At 49.6% G+C, this 20,547-nt stretch overlaps 1 protein-coding gene across 4 annotated transcripts; it reads right to left on the reverse strand.

Moving 5' to 3' along the window:
- Positions 1-1,872: 1,872 nt before the first annotated feature.
- TRAF1 (TNF receptor associated factor 1) lies at positions 1,873-20,237 on the reverse strand. 4 transcript variants are annotated; one of them, XM_080927416.1, is made up of 10 exons: positions 20,060-20,237; positions 18,176-18,317; positions 17,213-17,298; positions 16,649-16,796; positions 14,894-14,978; positions 7,356-7,421; positions 6,494-6,904; positions 5,129-5,306; positions 3,726-3,874; positions 1,873-2,683 (listed from the first exon to the last, which is right to left on the reverse strand). In XM_080927416.1, the coding sequence occupies exons 4-10, from the start codon at positions 16,768-16,770 to the stop codon at positions 2,465-2,467; spliced, it is 1,230 nt and encodes a 409-aa protein (XP_080783542.1). In that variant the 5' UTR covers positions 16,771-16,796; positions 17,213-17,298; positions 18,176-18,317; positions 20,060-20,237; the 3' UTR covers positions 1,873-2,464. The 4 variants fall into 4 exon arrangements, with proteins under 4 accessions (XP_080783542.1, XP_080783541.1, XP_080783540.1 ...); XM_080927415.1 differs by adding an exon at positions 18,828-18,917 and having other exon boundaries at positions 17,213-18,317; XM_080927414.1 differs by having other exon boundaries at positions 17,213-18,317.
- Positions 20,238-20,547: the final 310 nt, after the last annotated feature.

The following is a 20,547-nucleotide window of genomic DNA, read 5'->3' on the forward strand; positions in this document are numbered from 1 at the left end:
TTAAGGAAACTGCCTGACCTCTCTGAGCTGGTTTCTTTTCTTTTTTTTCTTTTTAATAAAATTTTTTAATTAATTAAATATAAGTATATTTTTTATTAATTAAATATAATTAGCTGTCTTCAGACACACCAGAAGAGGGCATCAGATCCCATTACAGATGGTTGAGAGCCACCATGTGGTTGCTGGGAATTGAACTCAGGACCTCTGGAAGTGCTCTTAACCGCTGAGCCATCTCTCCAGTCCCTGAGCTGGTTTCTTTACCCATAAAGTACTGTTTTCAAAAGACAGGAGAAGCTACTAAAACATCCCCAGCAGTGCTCTCTATGGGATCATGGTGACTTTTCTTCCTGTCCGGTGCTTCTTTTATGGCCTTTCTACACGGGCTTCTCATCTACAGAGAACCTCACAGTTAAAGGCACAAATCAGTTCTTCCCACTTTTTTATCATTGTCTGTGGGTCACCCGTGGACTTGACAATGTGGCCTCTGAGCAAAGGCAGGGTTGTCAAAATCTAGCAGAGTTGGCCTTCAGGCTGGGTGAAGGACCCCTTGCCTTCCAGCCCTGCCATGGCTGGAGGCATCACTGGAGGAAAACCTAGAGGAAGGGAGGGAAAGGGACACCGAGGATGGGGCTTGCAATGCCAATGTCCCTGCCATGGTTGCTCTGGCCTTAGCTTTCCCATCTGAGAATGGGTGCAAGCCTGTGCACCTCAGTGGGTGACTGGGAGGATGCAGGGGAATGAGGTTGGTCAGCAGCTTGCCTCCCTGACCCCCCCACCCCCCGCTCACCCGAAGAGAACAGTGCAGGGCTTCCTTGGGAGATAAATCATCTGTCTGTTTAGACTACCATCTCACCCTTCTGTTAGCAGGCCGAGGGTCCTGCAGGTGTGCAAAGCTCATATATGATGATTTGTGTGTTCTGGCCAGTTGGCCTATCTACATTTTGGCTGGTTCAGCCTTCCTCTCCAGCCTTTGGTCACTCAACCCCTGCTTGCAGCCAAGACACGTCCCATCCCTCCCAAGGCTGTTTTCTCCCCTGCACCCAGATCTGCATTTCAACGTATCTCAGGCTGGTTTGAGGTTTACTTCTTCCATGCAGCCTTCCCTCATTGTCCAATGAACTCTGTGCTTTCCCAACATTCTGCTTTCAGTGATAATGATCATGCTGGCTTCCCGATGAACTAGAAGATTCAGGAGAGTGGGTTGCCTCTCTCCCTATTTCCCCTGCAGTGTCTAGGCATAGACAGCACACATGGCTGTACATGACGCTTCACTCAAAGCACACACAGTGCCTCTCACACTGTGTGAAGACAGCATTCTTCTCCCAGCAGAAGGGCACCATTACAGCTGTGGGGATGTAGCTAAGCGGAGAACTTGCCCACCATGCAGGAAGCCCTGGGCTTGATTCCCCAGAACCTCAGGTAACAGGCAGGGTGACACACACCTATGATCCCAGCACTTGGGAACTAGGGGCAGGAGAATCAGGAATTCAGCGTCATCCTTGACTATAGACTGAGTTTGAAACCTGTCTGGGCTACATGAAACTTTTTCTAGAAGATGTGGGGAAGGAGGGAGAGAAAAGAGGAGGAGGAAGAGAGAGGAAGGGAAGTGTGGGAGGGAGGAAGGAAGATTCATGACTGGAGAAATGGCTGACCCTAATAGTGTATGTAGTCTCCCTTTGGTTGGGTGCTCTGTGAGCAGTCATGAAGGTGCTGTGTGTTGGACACCAGCCTCACACTTGCTGGTAAGATGCTGGGTGTGCGTCTGTCTGTTGGGTAACCGAGCTGCTAGGTTCAGAGGTTTAGGTGAATGAGGAGCTGCAGGGGGGTGAGGGATCCTGGGTATTTCTCCAGGATCCTCTGTGAGTGTAGACTCGCCAGCAACAGGAAGCTTGAAATTCAAGGCTTTCCTTGTTGTTTGTCTTATCTGTAAAAACATCAAAGGTTTTCAAATCCAGCGGGCAAACATTTCCCAGGACAGCTTCTGGGTTTATCTGTTTGCATGCCTGTTAACGTAGGAACTCAGTCCAGGACGGGTTAAATTCACATGAATGTCTGACCCATCTGCCCTGTGGTCCTGGTTTTGAGTCTGAACAGAAAAATGGGGTATTTTCCCAGTTACACCCTGACCTCCAGAGAACGTCCTAGTAGCAGCGCCCCTCCACTTAGGCTCCTCAGCCTTGGCTCAGTGTCCATGACTCAGGTCCTGACCTAAGCAGGTCTCAGCCTTCAGGGCTTGCTGGCCTCCTGGTGTGTGGTCTGTGCTCTCCCCCTCCACACCGTCTCTGTACACACAGCTCAAGTCCCTTCAGTCTCACAGCAGCCACAGCCAACATGCTGTGGCACTCAAGTCCTGCCAGCCTCGCCCCATCCTTGTCCTGGACTGTGGGCTCCAAGGGCAGGGCCTGCCCGTCTAGCTAAGTCCTCCAGTCTAAGCTGGTTCCCTCCGGGAGACACTCCCCCGCGCCTAAGCACTGGTGTCCACGATGCATTTGAGGAACATTGTGTCATCTTTTACGTAGGCATGCTTGGGTGACTGCAGCTTGCTGAGGGGGAAGAAGAGCGGGCAGCCGCTGGCCACGTTCGTCTCACTCTGCGGCCGCTGGAAGGAGGCCGAGCTCAGGTCAGGCCGGAAGGCATCAATGGCGTGCTCGCGGTTGTTCTGGTCGAGTAGCATAAAGGTGACCTGTAGAGTAGGGGCAGGTGGAGGAGCAGGCTTCAGAAGACTATTCCTCATGGAAGCCCAGTGTTTGGGGTCAGAGGGGCGGCTGCGTGCTCCCGGCCCGGCTGTGCCTCTGACCCTTAGTTCACACCGAGTGGAGGGCTCCACATCTGTGCTAGGAAACATCTGGTACTGTGGCAGTTTCAGGCTTTGTCCTTCACTGGCCCACACAGCAAGTGGCAATGGAAATTCTGTGTGTGTGTTTGTGTGTGTGTGTGTAAATCAGAGGATCACCATCAGGCGTCTTCCTTAATTGCTTTTCACCTTTATTTGTTTGTTTGTTTTTCAGACTTAGAGATAACTGGGTAAGGTATCTCTGGCTGGCCAGTAAGCCCCAGGGCTCCTCATGTCCCCTCCTTCTCAGTTCTGGGATGACAGGTGCCTGTGCCTAGCTGTGGGTTCTGGGGAATTGGATTCACCATCTGAGCCCTCTTCCTAGGCCAACAGCAGTGGGGATTCTGATGTCGTAGTTACAGTGGCGGCTGAGACTCAGATGTCCTGGCAAGAAGGCTGGACACAGGCACCTAGCCTTGGCTCCTGACTCAGAAAACTCTAGCTTGGACCTCCCTCGATCGGGCAGAGAAGCAGACTTCCTTTGGGGGCGGGGCTTGAGACTTCCGTGGAACAGAGCATCTGCCGTACCCATAGCTGTAACCTCCTGAGAAGTGGGTCACCTAAGCATGATGCAAACTCTGCCCAGGCACAAGCCCTTGAATTTACCCCCAGGAAAACTGCTTCTCGTTACCCACTGAAACTGTTCTTAAACTTGTTGGCACCGGAATTCCTGGGTCCTCGCGCTCCGCAGGGTGCTCTGATACAAACACTACAGCTCCTGCGGAGGGCTGGGGGAGACTTAGCTGTGAGATTTGCATTGGGCTTCATTTTACGAAAGGAAACTGATTATAGCAACCCCAGGAGGCTTGCCCAGGTCTCAGGTCAATGGCTAAAGTCAGCAGGACCCAGGTTACCATGGCCACCCACAAGCCACCCTCTCTGGGGCCCATACCTTGTTCCGGAAAGGCCAGGGCAATAGAGCATCATATTCTCCTCTCATGATCACGATGAACAGGGACAGGTGGGTCTTCTTGCCTGAACCATCCCCATTCAGGTACAAGCGCAGGCACAACTTGTAACCGTACTTGGCAGTATAGAAAGCTGCAAGATGAAGCCACTGTCAGTAGAGGGCAGCACTGGGCAGTGTGGATGAGGGCTTGGGGTCCAGCAGGCACGGATCTGAGGTAACTGGGGTTTGGGGCCCAGCTCTTTTCTCTAGGAGTGTGTTGAGGAAGGCCATGTTCTTGTTGCCTCGCCCTGGGGCTGGCACCTGGCCTTCTGATTACAGGGAAGGCCCCATACTTGACAGTGCTGACTCAGCAGTGGGTTGAGCTAGCATTCCTGTTTTTAATACTGCCCTGGGGTCCCTTGCTGTTTGCCTCCCAGTTACACATGGGAGCTACCATTTTAACCAACCATCAAATAACTAGAGACTAAGCCCAGGAAGGAGTGGCTGGGCATTGTTTTATGTCCTGAACAGAATTAGGGTTGAGGCCCAAGTCTCCCAAATCTTGGCATTGAGTTTTCTCTGTTGCTCAAAGGTTGGGCCCTCCCTGGAGGCTGGTGTGAGAAGTGCACTTCTTGCTTCAGCTAATAACCCCTGGGAATGACCCCCAAGAGGCAAGTCATCATCAGTGAGCAAGCATGGGGCCCTATGGGGGCTCTCCCTGGTGGCACATCCTTGGGCAGAGCTCTGCACAACTCTAAGCAACCCCTGCTAGGGACCCTACCTCCTTGGCTTCAGTTTATTTTTCTGTAAAACAAGGGTGTGAGGACAAGCACTTGACAAGGCTCTCAAATGTCACATCCAGGAATAGCCTGATCCTGGCAAGATGGGTATGACTTAAATAGACCCAGAGCTGTGTGTAAATATTATATGTATGCCATTCATAGGCAAACACACACACACACACACACACACACACAGGAGCATTTTATTATCTGTGAATAACAGAAGCTACCAAGTCACTTCTCTGTTAAATCATTGTTCTGAGCAAGGGACCCAGAAACAAAGAGTCACTGACTTACTAATGCCATGGTCTTCCCCTTGTGCACACAGCTCCCAGTGCCTCCTACTGCCCAGAGAGTTCTTCTGTCTGCTCCACTCTCAACATTAAATTTAGGCTCCCAGAACCTGACTTTTCTTCCTCTTTACAGAGTGCAGGTGAGACTCAGGAGGAGAGAGAGCTGCTGCCATGCTCCTAAGAGCCATGGGTCAGAGCACCGTCTCTGTCTCCCTCAAATCACTGGCAGGGACCCTAGCCTGACCCAGCATGGCTGTTCTTACTCCATGCCTCCCAGGTCCCCTAGGGCCTGTCTCCTCTACCAGTCTCTGTGCCCACAAGGAGGAGTCACCTGGAGAGAAGAGGCTGACAGTCCTGCCACACACTGACTCGCGGCATCGCTTGGTGACATTGGTGATCTTCCATAGGAAAGTGCCATCAAAGGACGCCTCCTCCATGAGCCGCAGACTGTGCTCAAGCTTGCCCAGGACCTGGTCTTTTTGAGCCAGGGTCTGCTGTAACTCCATTACCTGCGGGGAAGACTGGTCAGCCAGAGGTACCAGCACCAAGCTTGGGGGACTGTTGGGGGTAGTGGGTCATGGGAATACAGTCACCCCAAAGAGGTTTTCCTGACCAAGCATCATCCAGAGTCCCTTTCTTTTCTTATTCTCCTGTGCACCAACTTCTGGTCATCCAGCAGGAGCCTAGCCTACATATCCCTTCCGGTAAAGCCTCCAGCCATTGCCCTAGCTGGCTGGCCCCCCTCACTGTGTCTTACAGCTCCTCCTGTCCAGGTTGACACCCTCGCCCCCTGGTGGGCTCCCTTCCTCTCTGTCCATATCTTGCATAGTACCCAGCTGCTGGAGTGGAGCCGGAGGTCTGGTGAGATGGAAACCCTCTTTGCCCTCAGGGATGTACTTTTCAACTGGGCAGAGGGTATTAATGCTATAGAAGGAGGCTTTGCCTGCCTATTTGGGTCCAATGCCTGGACCTTGTAATAGGTTACTCAAAGAAATTTGAAAGAATAAGCTTCAGTCCTGGGAGAGAAGGTGAAGGGGGTAGAACTTAAAGGCAGGCACTGATAAGTGGGAGACAATGATACAATGTTGCTGTTTGTTTGTTTTAGATAACAGGAGCCCGGTGGCCGCTAAATTGCAGGAAATATAGTCTCTGGAATATAGGAGGGGAACTGAAAACTACGGGCTCAAGTCAGTCTGGGACTACCATCTGCATGTGGAACATTCTATAGTCTGAAGCAGAGTGTAAGAGAACATCACAGCCCATCATGCTCTGAAGAGCAGGCGAAGGCACAGAAGGAAACAGTCGGCTAGGAGGTGAGCATCGACTGTCTAGAGCAGCTGTGGGGAAGAGGATGCAGGTTGTTCCTTGGGCCCTGAAGAGTACAACCAGGAACAAATACTGGGAAGACACGGCTTAGTGGAAAGAATTACGTAGCAGTGACAACTAGTCAACAATGGAACAAGCAGCCTGGGAGGGGGGCCGTGGAGGCAGAGTTCCCAGTGAATTCTAAGCAGAAGACCAGATTCGCCTTGAATAGTGGGGCTTTTGTTTTTAACACAGGGTCTTAAGAGTAGGTCCCGGTACACAGGGGGATTCTCTTGGATGGCCACAACTGCTTTGAGAGGGATGAGTGGCGAGAAGGCTGAATGGCACAGGGGCTTCCTGAGCTGACTGAAAATGTGCCCATCCCACTTACCTTCTGCTCCAAGCTCAGGATGTGCTCTCGGTCCAACTGACTCTGGTGGATGGAGGCGGCCAGGGCCAGGTGGGATGCCTCCACTTCCTTGTTGAGGACCGAAACGATGTTTGCAAACACACGTAGCTTCTCCTCCAGCTGTGCCAGCAGCTTCTCTGTCAGGACGTGCTGCAGGGCCAGTTCTTCCTGGCTCTCACAGCACGGTGCCCGGTAGCAGTCAACCTCCAGGTCCCCCGTCACTTCCACAGCTGCCTGAAGCTGCAGCGCTGACAGGTTCCGCTCCAGTGCCATGGGCGCAGAGCCCAGGTAGGAGCCTGGGGAGGATTTCCACTCCTTTAGGACCCCTAGCAACAGGTACAGGTGGGAGGACTGTGAGGTGGCCTCATGCTCCTGCACGGATTGTGGGCTCCCCTGACAAGAGAGTGAGGGTCTTTATGAAACAGTGGAGTAAGAAAGAGACCCTGGGTACCAGCAAGAAAACATGGCACTAAAAGCCACCAAGCAAAGCCAGATCCAGCAAAGGGGAATTAGATGTCTGTATATGGTAGAGGTGGAGTGGAGCCATGTGCAGGAATGTAGCCCTTAGATATGCCTACAGGGAGCATCATGCATCCCAGTCTCTAGTGGGACCATTCTGCCCTACCCTTGATATAATGACAATTCAGGACCATGGAGAGGGGTGCGAGTGAGTGAGTGATGCTTCAACTTTCCTAGAGCAATAGTGACATAATGGTGGAATTTGTTGCTTGGTAGCTCATTAGCATAGGAGCCACCCAGAGGAGTAGCTTGTGTTTTGGGAAGCGTTGGAGAGTGAGAAACACAGGGTCTGGGACTATGGACAGATTTGACACTGTCACCTTACCTTGAAGGAACAGCCAACACCTGCAAAGGGACACATGATTCCAGCCTCAGCTACAGCAGGGTGGACCTGGAAATGATAACTGTGTCACTGGAGGTTGGGAGGCATCCCCAGGGATCACTCAAAAGCAACAGAAACTGACAAGGCCAGAGCTGGCAGGCACATGACTTGACCCACCCACTCTGTTCCTTCTGCCTAGCCTACTTTGTTCTACTTTAGGCGTCTCAGCCCTTCTATAATTGTCCTGCAGAAAAAGGACCAGCGTGCTACTGTACACAGACACACAGAAAAGTGGAGCTAAGCCTCACTCTCCAGTCTCAGAATGCTGAGTAGATACATCACAAAAAGAGGTAGGTGAGATTGGACTGTGCTGCGGGTGGTCCTTTGGCTACTTTGTGGCTTCTTCTTTCTCCCACCCTTCCAACCCCCTAACACTAGATAGGAGAGAAGAAAGGAATAGAGAGAACAGGAAAGAGATCCCTGAATAAAGTCGGGGGCCGGAGGTGACGATGCTATCATTCGACTACTTCCTGCTGATTACGGAGGGTTGAGTTCTTTGAGGCAAGTTTTATCTTTGCCACCAGGATATCTAATTCCTTCTTGTTTCTTCTTTGCACATGAGTACTTAAATCATGACCATTAGCAACTGCCAACCAATCAAACAACAACCCACCATGTCTCTCAGGGCCCTAGCATTTGTATACTGTCTAAAGAGTCCCCAGATTTCCCAATGTCACACAGAAATTATTCACAGCTGGCAAAATCACACCCCCATGAGAGCATTAGGCAAACCACAGATAACTTCTGGCAACAATCTTAAGCGGCCCCATATCTCACATATAGGATTATAATGAAAACACATTCTTATAGTATTTCTGTGTTTTTCAAAGAAACAAAAACTCCAAAATTGTCACTGCAATGTGGTGCTGTATGTAACCACAATGATAACACTCTACAATTGTCAGGATGGCCGAGAAAAAAAGACAGCAATGTTGGTCCTGCAAAGATGGGGGTGGGGTAACAAAACAGGACAAACATCTTGGAAAACTCATGGAAGTAATTCATCATCATCATCATCATCATCATCATCATCATCATCATCATCATCATCCAGGGCCTTACTATTTAACCCTTGCTGGCCTAGAACCCACTATGTAGCCCGAGACTCACAGAAATCTTCATGTCTCTGTAATCAAATCCTCTCCCAAGTGCTGGGACTAAGCCATGCGCCATCATACTCAGCCAGCTTTGAACTTCTGATTGTCCAGCCTCCACTTGCTGCATGCTGAGTGTAAGCCTGTCCCACAGTCTTGGTGAATGAGATTAGGGGATTGAACCCAGGGTCTTGGGTGCCACAGTAGCCTTCTACTAACTGGGCTATGTTTCCAGCCCTATGGAAGTATTTTACAAAAAGCCAAATCCTACTTACTTAAATCACTTGCTGACAAGTCATAATTGACCATACTTCACTCCCAGGAATTTACTCAGGAGAAACAGAAACTCTCGTCTATACAAAGGTGTGTGTGAATGCATGTAGCAACTTAATTCACAACAGTCCTAATGTCCTGACAATGTTGGCATTTTTATTTTTTTTAAAACAAAAGGAATATTATAAGAGTATGTTTTCATTTTAATCCCAGGTGTGGGGATACATCTACACAGATTGTCAGATTGTCTACGCAGCTGACTATAATTTGCCTCATGCTCTAGCAGAGGTGTGATTTTGCCATCTTCAGATAGTTTCTGATATTGTGGGACATTTGGAATTCTGGGGACTTTTCAGAGGGTATATAAGTGCTAGGGCCCTGAGAGGTGAGGTGGGTTGTTGGTTGGTTGCTGTTGGTTATAGTTTGTTAAGTAGTCATGCACAGAAAAGATAAAAGGAGAAAAAGAAATTAGATATCCTGCTGGCAAGATCAAACTTGCTCTAAAGAACTCAACACTCCTAATAAGCAGGAGGTAGTCTAACAATAATGGCTCCCCTTTCTGACCTCTGACCTTGTTAGGAATCTCCTTCGTTTCCTCTCTATCCTTTTTTTCCTCTCCTATCTAGTGTTAGGGGGTTGGAAGGATTGAAGAAAGGGAGTAGAGAAGGGTGGGAGAAAGTAGTAAAAGACAGGTGTACCCCAACTTGAAAACCACCTTGAAACAGCTAGAGGGTCACAAAATGGATCACAAAAAGTATCTTCTCCCTCCAGAACTCTATCCAGACATCAAACAGAGTTGACACTAACATTGGGTATAACATGGAGGAACTCTGAAGCTACGGCATTAAACGAAAAAAGTCAGATGTTAAAAGGCCTGCTCCAGAATATCCTTCTGAAAAAGTCTAGAGAATCAAGGTGACCCTGACTGACATCAGACAGGCTGCCTGATGCTAGGCTAGAGGGACTGTGTGTGCTGGGAGTGACCGGTTCTGTGTAGGATAGAGGCCTTTGTCATTTTGGCAGTGGGGTCTCACCTGATTTTGTACATTAACCAGGACATCATCAAAATGTACCCTTAAAATGAGCACATTTTTCTACATGTAAGTAATAGCTTGAGTCTCTAAGAACATGCTTTGTCAGAATGACCAAAGGGGATTAGGATGAAAGGAGGAGAGCCAGAGAGCTTCAGGACTGAGCCACAGGACTTACTTTTCTCACAGCTGGTTCATGCAGTTGGTTTGAGATGCAGAGCCTAGCCTAAGCAAAGCCCCACCCACCTGCCCCACTGCCCTCTGTTTGCAGGGACAAGCTGTTCCCAAGCAAGAATAAGAAACAGTTGTACAATAGGAGCAAGCAGAGCGTGGCCACGTCAGGGAGACACACTGGCTCTGTGAATCCATCTCAATGAAGCCTCTCCGACAGATCACTGCTGTTGATGTGTGGCTCAGGGACACCAGGTGCAGGCATTTCTGACCTAGGGCTCTCTAGACAAAGGTCTGTGACTCCTTCATGTCCACAGTTGCCGCCCTTTGTGGCCTGAAGTTGACAGTCCTCAGAAGGATAAGGAGAAAAGTGGTTCAGCTAACACTGGAGTTTGGATAGTGTCTATGCAGTGGGATATACCCACAGGTAAGCAGGGCTTGTGGGCAAGACAGCCTGCTGTGGGCCTTGTGGATGTCTGGCTCATCCTAACGATGAGGAATTCACAGGAGTTTACTGTGACTAGCTGAAACGATGGCCAGGGTTGACTCAAAAGATCTTCTAAGGCTCTAGGATCAGCCAGGCTGCCGGCTTTGGACATCAATCACCCATTCCTTATGGGTGTGTGAGCTCCAGAGGCAACTTGTATATATGTGAGTGTGTATGTGCATATGTATTTATGTATGAGTGTGTGCTTGTGTGTGTGCACACATGTGTATATATGCATGCGTATGTGCTCATGTGTGTTCGCGAATGTGTATCTGTATATATGTATGAGTGTATGCTGTGTTGCTGTCATATTACTTCTTAGTGTCATGGCATTGGGAGAGTTACTAAGTTGCCATGAGATGACCCTAATCCTTCTTACAGTTATCATATATACGTGAGTGAGAGGCAATATACGTGAGTGCTCATATGGTTGCTTCTCGGTGTGAAAACACACCTCACATGTAATGGTTTAACACAATGCATACGTCCAGTCTTGTGGTTGTGAAGGCTAGAAACCTACCAGGACACACTGGCAGTAGTACACTCCTCTGGAGGCTGCCTGCAGCCCTGGCCTGTGGGCCCTCTCTTTATCTTAAAAGTCAGCACCGCCTTCCTATGTCCTGAGGATGCTTGTCTCCTTCCCACAAGGCCCCTGTGGTTATACTGTGTGTGCCCAGGTAGTCTAGGACACTCTCTCCACCTTGTGTCTTCAGAGTCTTTGTCTCCCATGATGGTTCCTGCCAGGTTTGGGGCTGATTATTTTCTATTTGAAGTTGAAATGAAGAAAATGCCACCAGTCTATGAAGCAGAGCATTGGAGAACAGCTTTGACATATAATTTAGGTTCAGATACCAGCAGCTTCGTTGCCTTGGGCCTTAATATAATGCCTACCAATAAATCAACAGGACTATCAGGATGCCACTTGATTGCCTACACTATAGATGTGAACTGCCCGGTTTAGGAGTGTAAGGATGGGGAGTTCACACTGGTTATCACACTTCAGAGAACACAGATGCAGAGACAGGGAGAGATGCAGGAGACACATGATTAGAGTCTACCCACACAGAGTGACCCTGGGAACAGAAGGCTGACTGGCCTTCCTCAAACGAAGCCTGCTTCAGCTCAGTACAAATGAAAGAGAAGTCGGTGCTGTGGCCAGAGCCCAATATATGAGTGTGTGTGTGTGTGGGGGGGGGTCACTTTATAGTGCCACACATGTCCTAGATATAACCCCATCTGGCAGGAGCCCACTATATAGACACACTGGAAGTTAGACTCGACTGCTTAAACTCCTGTCATTTGGGGCTCGAGAAAAAGCCACGGCATTATTGTGGTCCACCCATCAATCTTGCCTGAGCCTCAGAGGGAAGAAAGTGAGGAAAACAGTTTTCTGTTTGGGGGTGGTGAGGGGTGAGGGATGGGGGTCTCAGCAAACAGAATCAAATGTTATTTTCTAGTTGTTGATGTGTGTGTGTGTGTGTGTGTGTGTGTGTGTGCGCGTGCGCGCACGCACGCGCATTCACTCACATGCGTGCACCCAAGGGCACATGGGGAGCAGAAGAGGACATCAGATACCCACACTATCACTCTCCACCTTGAGACTCCGTCCCTTGAGACAGGGTCTCTCACTGAACCTAGAGCTATGCTCTTAGACAAGTCCCAGTGAGCCTCCTGCCCCCACCCTTTACAGTGCTGGTGTGGCAGGTATTCATGGATGAGCCCAGCTTTTTTTTTTTTTTTTAAGCACAGGTGCTGCGGTCTGAACATGGGTTCACAGAGCACACTCACAGAGCAGGCACCCTCATCTGTCCCGCCCTTCCCCAGCCCCAAGCTCTTGGTTTCTCTTCTACCCTACTCTTGATCGTTCGGGATCCTTCCAGGCAAGAATGGCCCCTCTTCACTAAGTTATCCTTGACCTTCTAATCTTTGCTTGCTGTGTTGGTAACTGGGCCCTTAGTAAGGACACGCTGACCTATCATGGATTCTGGATGATGGTGACAGGCGGGGAGGGCACGCAAGATGGACACCTGGGACTGAACTCATCTGTTCTCCAGCCTGGCCTCTCTGCCCAGTTTCTATCCCCTACGTACTCTCAGTCACACAGACAAATGTGGGAGTGACCACATGCAAAGGACTGGCTTAGTATTAGTCATTTTCCTTAGGTCAAAAGTCCCCCAAAGTTCCCATCATGGAAAAGGGCAGTCATCCCTGCTGTAACTCTCCTGTGGTCCATGAAGCCTAACCACTGAGCCATCTCTCCAGCCTTTGACTTTGTCCTAAGGCAGCAAATTTCAACCTGTGCTCTTGCAGATTCCTGGATGTCCCTCAAGTCTCTCAGAGACGGGGGCAGGAGAAAAAAATGGGTTAAGTAAGAGACCTGGCTCCGGGTGCTTCTTCCATCCAAACCTCCTGCGTGTATTGAGTTTTATCTTGATGAAAATAATTAAAGCGGCCAGATTAAATGACATTAAAGTATCTCTGGCCAGTGTTACCTAACATTTATATAAGTGGTGTGTTTTAATTTTCCTGAGAGGAAAAGACAAAACAAGCCTTGGAAAATACACAGCCTATCCCCAAGCTGTACACATGAGACACAGAGGCCCACGGTAAGGCATCTGTATTTGTTCCCATGTGTAGCTAGGACAGCCAAACAGGGAGGCTCAGAAACTCTTCCGTGGAAATGAACTCGATCCTTATTATTGTCTGAGAGTTCGCCAGAGGTGTGAGGGGGATGCCGAGAAATAGAAGAAAAAGCCCCTCAGCCAGCTTTGGGCAGGGAAGTCCCTGCACTCTCTGAATGACCTGTGCAAAGGAGGGGGGATAGGTGTGGAGCCCCCACTACATCTGGACCAATGGGCAGGAGGAAGGGGAGCCCTCGCAGCTGTTGGCCTATGACTCAGATATCATAGATCCTGGGAAGAACCTTCTAGAACCAATTTAGCATCTCCAAGCATTTTACAAAGAGAGAAACTTTGTCTCTAGCCACACACTGGGGGACATAAAACCATCCTTGCATGCCAAGGTCACAGTAGAGAAGCTTTGGCTGAAAGCAGCCTGTATTTTCTCTCTGTGGGGACAGAAAGGGTGACCAAGCAGAAGTTCTGGCCACTGAAGAGTTCTGGCATTGAAAGTTGCTGTGTGTCTTCCTCACATGTTAACCAAGAGGCTGGGTTTTATGCAGTGGCTTCTGTGTGGTTGGACTTTTGGGATTTGAGTTGTGAACACAAAGATTGCCATCCTTTTTCTGTACCTAGTAAAAGATTTGCTGCAAGCTCCCAGCTACCTTTACGTCATTTCCGCAAAAAAAAAAAAAAAAAAAAAAAAAAAAAAAAGAAGGAAGGAAACATTCAGAGTAAAGATTGACTCTCTAAACGGAGATAATTGAACTTCACAAAACTGAACATGTTTCTATACTTTTGTCATTTGGTCATGAGCTGGTGAGATCTGAAAACCTCTGTGCTACATGGGCCCCCCATGAAGGACCTTTCAGCTTGGGGGAGGAGCAGATTTCAAGGCTGTGTTGAGTAAGTCTGTCTCTCTGGCCCCTTCCAAAGGTCCTTTTACTCCAGGACTCACAGCTTGGCTCACACAAGAGGTGGTCTGAAAATGACTTTTCTCTGTAATCAGGAACTGGCTGACTTTCTCAAGTCAAGGGCCAGAGATATTTTGAGGTTTTGAAGTTCCTACTGTAAGTGCTCATCTCTGCCGCTGTAGGGAGGAAGCAGCCACAGATAACAGGTCAGTGAAGATGGCTAGATACCAACAAAACTTTATTTGTGGCCATGGACTTTGCATCTTACAGAGGTTTCATGAGTTCCTAAACATGATTTCTTCCATCAATTAGAAGCATATAAACCATTCTTATCCTGTGGGCTGAATATAAAGCCAGGAGATGGGCTGGATTTGGTCCAGGAGCCAGTTTACAGACCCCTGCTCTAGTCTATTTAGTCTGTAACTGGTGGTTCCAATTGCAAATGGATCAGAACCTGCCAGGTGGCTTAGGACGATGGGCTGCTGTCGCTGTGAGCCCCTTACCTTGTTCATAAAGCAGATTCACTGTAGGGTCCGGACAAAGGAGAGATGCACCTGCCAGGGGCCACATGGGCATTGCCTGCTTTGCGTCTACCTGGCTGAGTCTCCCCCCAACCCACCCATCCCTTACTTTCTCAGGAGTTGATCCTCAGGGCCTGCCACCCCACTATTTCTTTTTCATTTTCTTTAGAGAGGAGGTTCTGCTTAGCTTAGAAGTTACAATGTAGGGTAGACCAGCTGGCCAGTGGGCTCCAGGGATCCAAGTGTCTCCTCACACACACACAGCTTTTATAACATGGGTTCTAGTGTGTAAACTTAGGCCCACACAGATGGAAACAACTCATCAGTCTCCAAAAGATGGACAGACCTTCTTCCTTGTCTATGCTAACCTACCTTCTCCTGAGTCTGAAGGCTTCCTGGGCTCACAGGTTGGAGGTTGTCTGCTCCGCATTTAGGACAGATCCGCTCCTCCTCATCTCTGGGGAAACACGAACAAGTCTCTCAAATAAGACATCGCACCTTGTTGCCTTCTGACATCCGTCACTTGCACCTTCTGACAGACTTAAAGCCCGGGCCTTGACTCCTGCAATAATCCCACCATCCTAGAGAGGCCCATGCCAAGGCCTTTGAGACCCTGGGCACTCACTGTTTCCTGATGTTTTCTGTGAACTGTTTTTAGTTAGCTCCACATGCCTTCACCTGATAGTCTTGTCCTCATCCATGTGGTGTGGTTATGGTTGGCCCACTATAGAGATACCCGTGCAAGCGCCTGCTTACAGAGTCTCTTCTGAAAGTATTATCTCATGCACTGACTTGCCTTTTCCAAATTAGTGAAAATTTTGAATTCCCCCTAATATGTCTAATCCCCAGGGATTAAGCAAGGGATTCTGGGCTCGGAATTCCATGTTTTTCTCAGTACCCTGTATGTGATTCTGGCCTCTCCTTTTTTGGCCATGGCAGGAGATCTTGGCCTATTAGAACAAGAAAAGACCTCAGAGTCTGTCTACTGGGAATAGGCATCAGATTCAGACCGGGGTGCTACGTGGGACACCTGTGTCCGTAGCTCTGACTGACAGTGAGTATCCAAACTGCTCTCTAGGGGAAACTGAGGCCATAGGAGAGTGAGGCAAATCCAGAGCAGGGCACCTCAGGCTGGGTCCTGCCTGCATTTTTCATTCAGCTTCTGTTCACTCTTCTGCCAGGTTTTCAGTGGGATGGGGACTGGGGGGAGCCCCCCTCCCCGGATACGAGCTCAGAGCATCAGCTGGCCAGGAAACCCATCACTTGTGGCTTCCACCCCTGCCTGGCCTTTCCACAGCCACAACCTCTGGCCGTGTTCCTGCAGCCTCCTCCCCTTAGTCACCCGAATGTGGACTTCTCATTTGACTGACTCAGTTTCCCTACATCCTTACGCTGTAACGTCCCAAAGAAAAGATTGTGCTCATGGTCCAAGGCCTTTTAGGAGTGGCTTCACCTGGAAACTCACAGGAGTCAAGGCGACTTGATCTTTCTGGAGACTTTGCAGTTCTCATCTATGCCATAGGGCATTGATTATACTAATTTCTGCTGGTCTGAGGGCACACACAGGGGACGTGGCACACAAAGGATGCATAGCAATTGCTCAAGGCAATTAATGCTGCTATTGGTACATTTATTTACTCTTTAAACATAAATGGATACACGCCTGTATCTTTGCCCCCCTTTAACTGTGTCTAATAAAACAAAATTGTATCTCTTATTACAATTTGATATTTGCAGGGGGGGTGGTAAGGGGAGGCAAACATGATTTTAAGAAGTTCTGGGAATGTTATTGATAGAGTCTCATAACAATTCTGGGAGGCAGATGACAGCTCCACAGACAAGGAACTGGGGCTTGGAAACATCCAGGTCATACAGTAAGAGATGGTTGAGTGATGCTTAAGGTTCTACCTTAAAAGTAGTTGGACTGACTGACGGCTTTCTGTGGCTACTGACCCATCCACCCACAGCCGGGGGAGGGGCAGTATTCAGAAAAAAAAGGTGTGTGGAAATTTAGGCCCAGAGAGGTGAAGTTACCTGCTCACAGTTACCAGTTCCCTCAGTCCCACATCCCATTGGGTTCCTCCCTAGCAGTCTTTCTCACAGGCCCTTGGCTCTTTGACCCCTCACCTCAGGTTCGCAGAGAGACAGGCTGTGCAGCAGAGAGCTCTGGGCTCCGATGGGTCCTGGCAGGGAGCAGGGTGGCAACCAAATTGAAACTCATTTTCATCAGGGGCTGAGCTGGAGGCCATCTTGGGCTTTCAGGTGGCCAGAAGGTCTGTCAAGTAGAGCAGAGGACCAGACTTGTGGAGTCTGTAGAGAGAGGTGGGTTCTGGCCCTGGGCCACCCTTTCTGGTGACTTTATCTTCTCCTCTCTGGCTTGTGTGGTACTACGACATAGCTGAGTCACAGCAGGGGTGGAGTAGGAATTACCCTTTGTGGTTAGAAAAATCCCCAGGACAGATGCTAAAACTTTAACGAGTGTTCAGATATTTTTCAGAGTGAGAAAGAGCAAGGGACAGAGTCAGAGGAAGAGAGAACTGGCTTGGCTCTCCAGAGTCACGGTTCCTCTGCCTGAGAACCACAGGCTGCCGCTGGCTTCCTCTATCTCCTCTCAGGGCCCTCGGTGGAGAGGCCAAGGTTAGCCACTTGTCTACTCCCCTCCCCTGGTACCTCTGGGACAATGGAGCTCACCTTTATGATGGGAATCCCCAGGGTCCAAAATTCAAGTTCTGGGTTCTCCAGGGTATCTGGGTGTCCTCAGGTAAACGTCACTTGGTCTGAAAAAAGGGGGGATTGTAGCAGATGGTCTTTAGGGTTTATTACTGAGGCAACCAGAGGCAGCAGAAAGGCCTCCGATGACCCCACTGTGCCTGTGGCATTGTGCATGAGTCATGATGGTGACAAATGAGCAGGGTCCTCTCTCACTTAAGCCCAAGACCGCCACACCTCAGACTCAGCAGTGCTTTCCTCCCAAGTCCCACTCAGGAAGTCATAGGTGGCTGTGGATCTGGTCAGGAGCCACCACTTCCCTGTTGAGAACAAGCACTTGGTCCAGGTGCATGGGGATCTTCTCTCAGCAGCCTGGAGGTCCGTGTGTGCATGGAACCAGAACATGGAGAAAACACAATCGACTGTGTGTTGGACAGACGGACTTTCTCCTGAGATCCTTACAAACCTTAGACGTGTACAGCTCAATAGAGCAAGCGGGGAGGCTCAAAGAGGCACAGCCGGTGGTGGGGCGGTGGGAGCCGAACTAGGGCTGTGCTGTTCCAACATGGAAGAGATAAGGAGGCAGTATGGTGAGGTTTCAGAGCCTGGGATGTGCGTCAGAGCATTGGGGTGTCTCAGGCTGTCAAATGACAAAATGACCCCTGGAAATCTTTCTGTCTAACCAAAGTGCCATAGAACTTATAGACAGACATACACACTGCTTCCAAACCATGGGCTGTGAGCCCAGACAGGTCTAGAATGGGATCGTGGATTTCTTTATTTTGAGATAGGGTCTCACTATGCAGTCCTGGCTGGCTTAGAACTTGCTGTGAACAAGGCTGGCCTTAAACTCACAGAGATCTGCCTGCCTCTGTTCCCAAGTGCTGGGAATAAAGTTGAGCACCACCATGTGCTACCAGGCCAGACTCACCACCCCCAACTTACCACACAGTCTTCAGTGTGTCTGAGCTTCACTTTCTGTATCTGTAAAATGGGGGCTTAAAACGTCAGTTTTTTTTACCCAGTTGCTGAGATGATCAAATGAGGCGGTGTTATAGCTTCATTTCTTCTGCTGTGGTAGAACACCCTGACAAAAAGCAGCGTGAGAGAAAATTTATTTGACTTACGATTCCAGGTAAAGTCTGTCATAGATAGGGTGGGTTGGGGAGTCAAGGTAAGACTCTAAACAGCTAGTCAAACCACATCCACAGTCAGGGACAGAGGGAAACCAATGCATGAATGCTTCCTCCTTTGCCTTCAGCTCATCAGTTTCCCCACTCTTACACAGTTTAAAATGCCCTGCCTAGAGCATGATGCCACCCACAGTGGGCTGGATGTTCCTACATCAGTTAAGTCAATTATGATAATCTCCCACGTTGTGCTCAAAGACCAACCCAATGTAGATAATCTCTCATTGAGACTCTCTTCCCAGGTCATATCAAGTTGACATAGCTAGCTGGCACAGTGGGTGAAGGTGTGGGAGGGGCCTTGGCCCAAGTGCTAAGGCTCCAACAACTTTGGTAATTTACTCAGGTGATGGCCACACCTTTCTTGTTTCTCACAGTGAAAGAGGTTTCAAATGGCAGATTACACTTACACAGTGTTCTTGCATCTGTCAGTTTCCTAGGTAGTCAGGTCAAGTTAGAACTCTGATATGACTCTCGATAAACTCAATGGTCCACCAACCCTGGAATGATGCCAGGACATCTAGTGGCTGTTGGCAAAGATGTTACTCCATCCTATGGACTTCATTCTCAACTGAACCCCGCCCAGCCTGCTCAGCGAATGACCTCCATTCTCCTTCCCTACTCTCAGGAAGGCATTCCCTTAACTCCTGTCCTCAGTCTGAGCAACCCCTGCACCCCAACGTGTCTTTTTCTTCTCCATTTGAAAGGGAGAAGAAAAAGAGGAGGCACCCAGCCTCCTGCTCCATCTAGCTTCTGGGTCTTTTTCTCTTGTCCTAGTCGCCCCCCCTTCACTGTCTCCACATCTCCCAGCTCCTGCGATCAGCATTAGAATACTCCCACAGGTTGTGAGGTAAGACACTGCTGTTTACTGCAGCCAGCTAAGTAGTTTGTTTTTCTCCGTACTGGGATCAAACCCAAGGCGGTGGTGCCCAAGCTTACTTACCGAGCCACATTTTCAGCCTCGTTTTAAGTACTTTTACAAACATCTCATCAATATTTCCCTCCAATCTTTGGAGACCCCCTGCTCTATCGCCGAGGGGTCCAAGGTCCAGGTAAGTTGAGTGCCTTGCTCAAGACCTTACCGCTAGCGAGGCAGGAAGGACTGAGCCCAGACCTGCGCTTTACAATGAGCTTGGCTCTTATCCCAAATTCCTCTTTCATATCTACTCCTTCCTCTCACGCTGCAGTAAAAAGTTTAAAGATTGTCCACACAGCTGCTGAAACTCCCGGGAATCTACTCGACCCTGTTAAAGGCCCACACGCTTTCAAATGCTCTGGGCTTGTTCTAGTTTCAGTCCTATCAGAAGCAGGCCAGTGGGCGTCTAGCCTTTCCTTTTATGACAGCACCTTCCTTTGCATCCTTCAGAGTTACGTTTTACACCTCTGTGGCTCTTTGTGGGTCTCTTTCACCTCCTTCCCAGCTCCATCTCCTTTGGTCCCATCTCCATGGCTCCCAGAATGAGGAATCTACCTGCTGAGCAGAGGTGAACCAGCCGCCTTCTAGTCTTTGAGGGCGCACCTGGGTCACACTCCACACGTAGGAACGTCTCTGTGACAGTGCCCAGATTGGGATCCCATGGCGCACATGCTGCCCCTAGCCTGATTATGCTGTCCAGTCGCCTGCCTATGACCCCCTACTTACCCGCCCCTTTTCCTTCAGCAAGTGATGTCTCCTGCCATATCAGGACGAGCTCAGAGCTGAGGGCCAGAGCAACGCTCCAAAAGGGCGAGGGGCCGAGTACCCTGTCCAGTTCCACAGCGCGAACTCGCATCCAGATGCATGTGGGGACCTGCGGGTGCCTGGCAACCAACTTGCGCGCTTCCTCTTGCTCGCACCGGGTGGGAGCGTCCTTGGGGTAGAGAACCGTGCTGGAGGAAACGGAGGAAAGCAGGGCCTGGGCAGGCGGATGGGACTGGGCTGGGCTGGCTTTGGAGGCTGGCCGGGGGCGGGCTGAGCGATCCTCCCTCAAGGAAACTGAGAGCCAGATTGCATGTGCTGGGGTCCTGGCACTAGCTGAGTCCTAACACTCCTTCAGTGGCTGCACACGTGAGAAACTCAGCACACACACACACACACACACACACACACACACACACACACACCCTGAAATCCCGCAGAGCATGAGTGGA

The sequence above is a fragment of the Micromys minutus genome (genome assembly GCF_963924665.1).
Source record: "Micromys minutus genome assembly, chromosome: 13".
Lineage (NCBI taxonomy): Eukaryota > Metazoa > Chordata > Mammalia > Rodentia > Muridae > Micromys > Micromys minutus.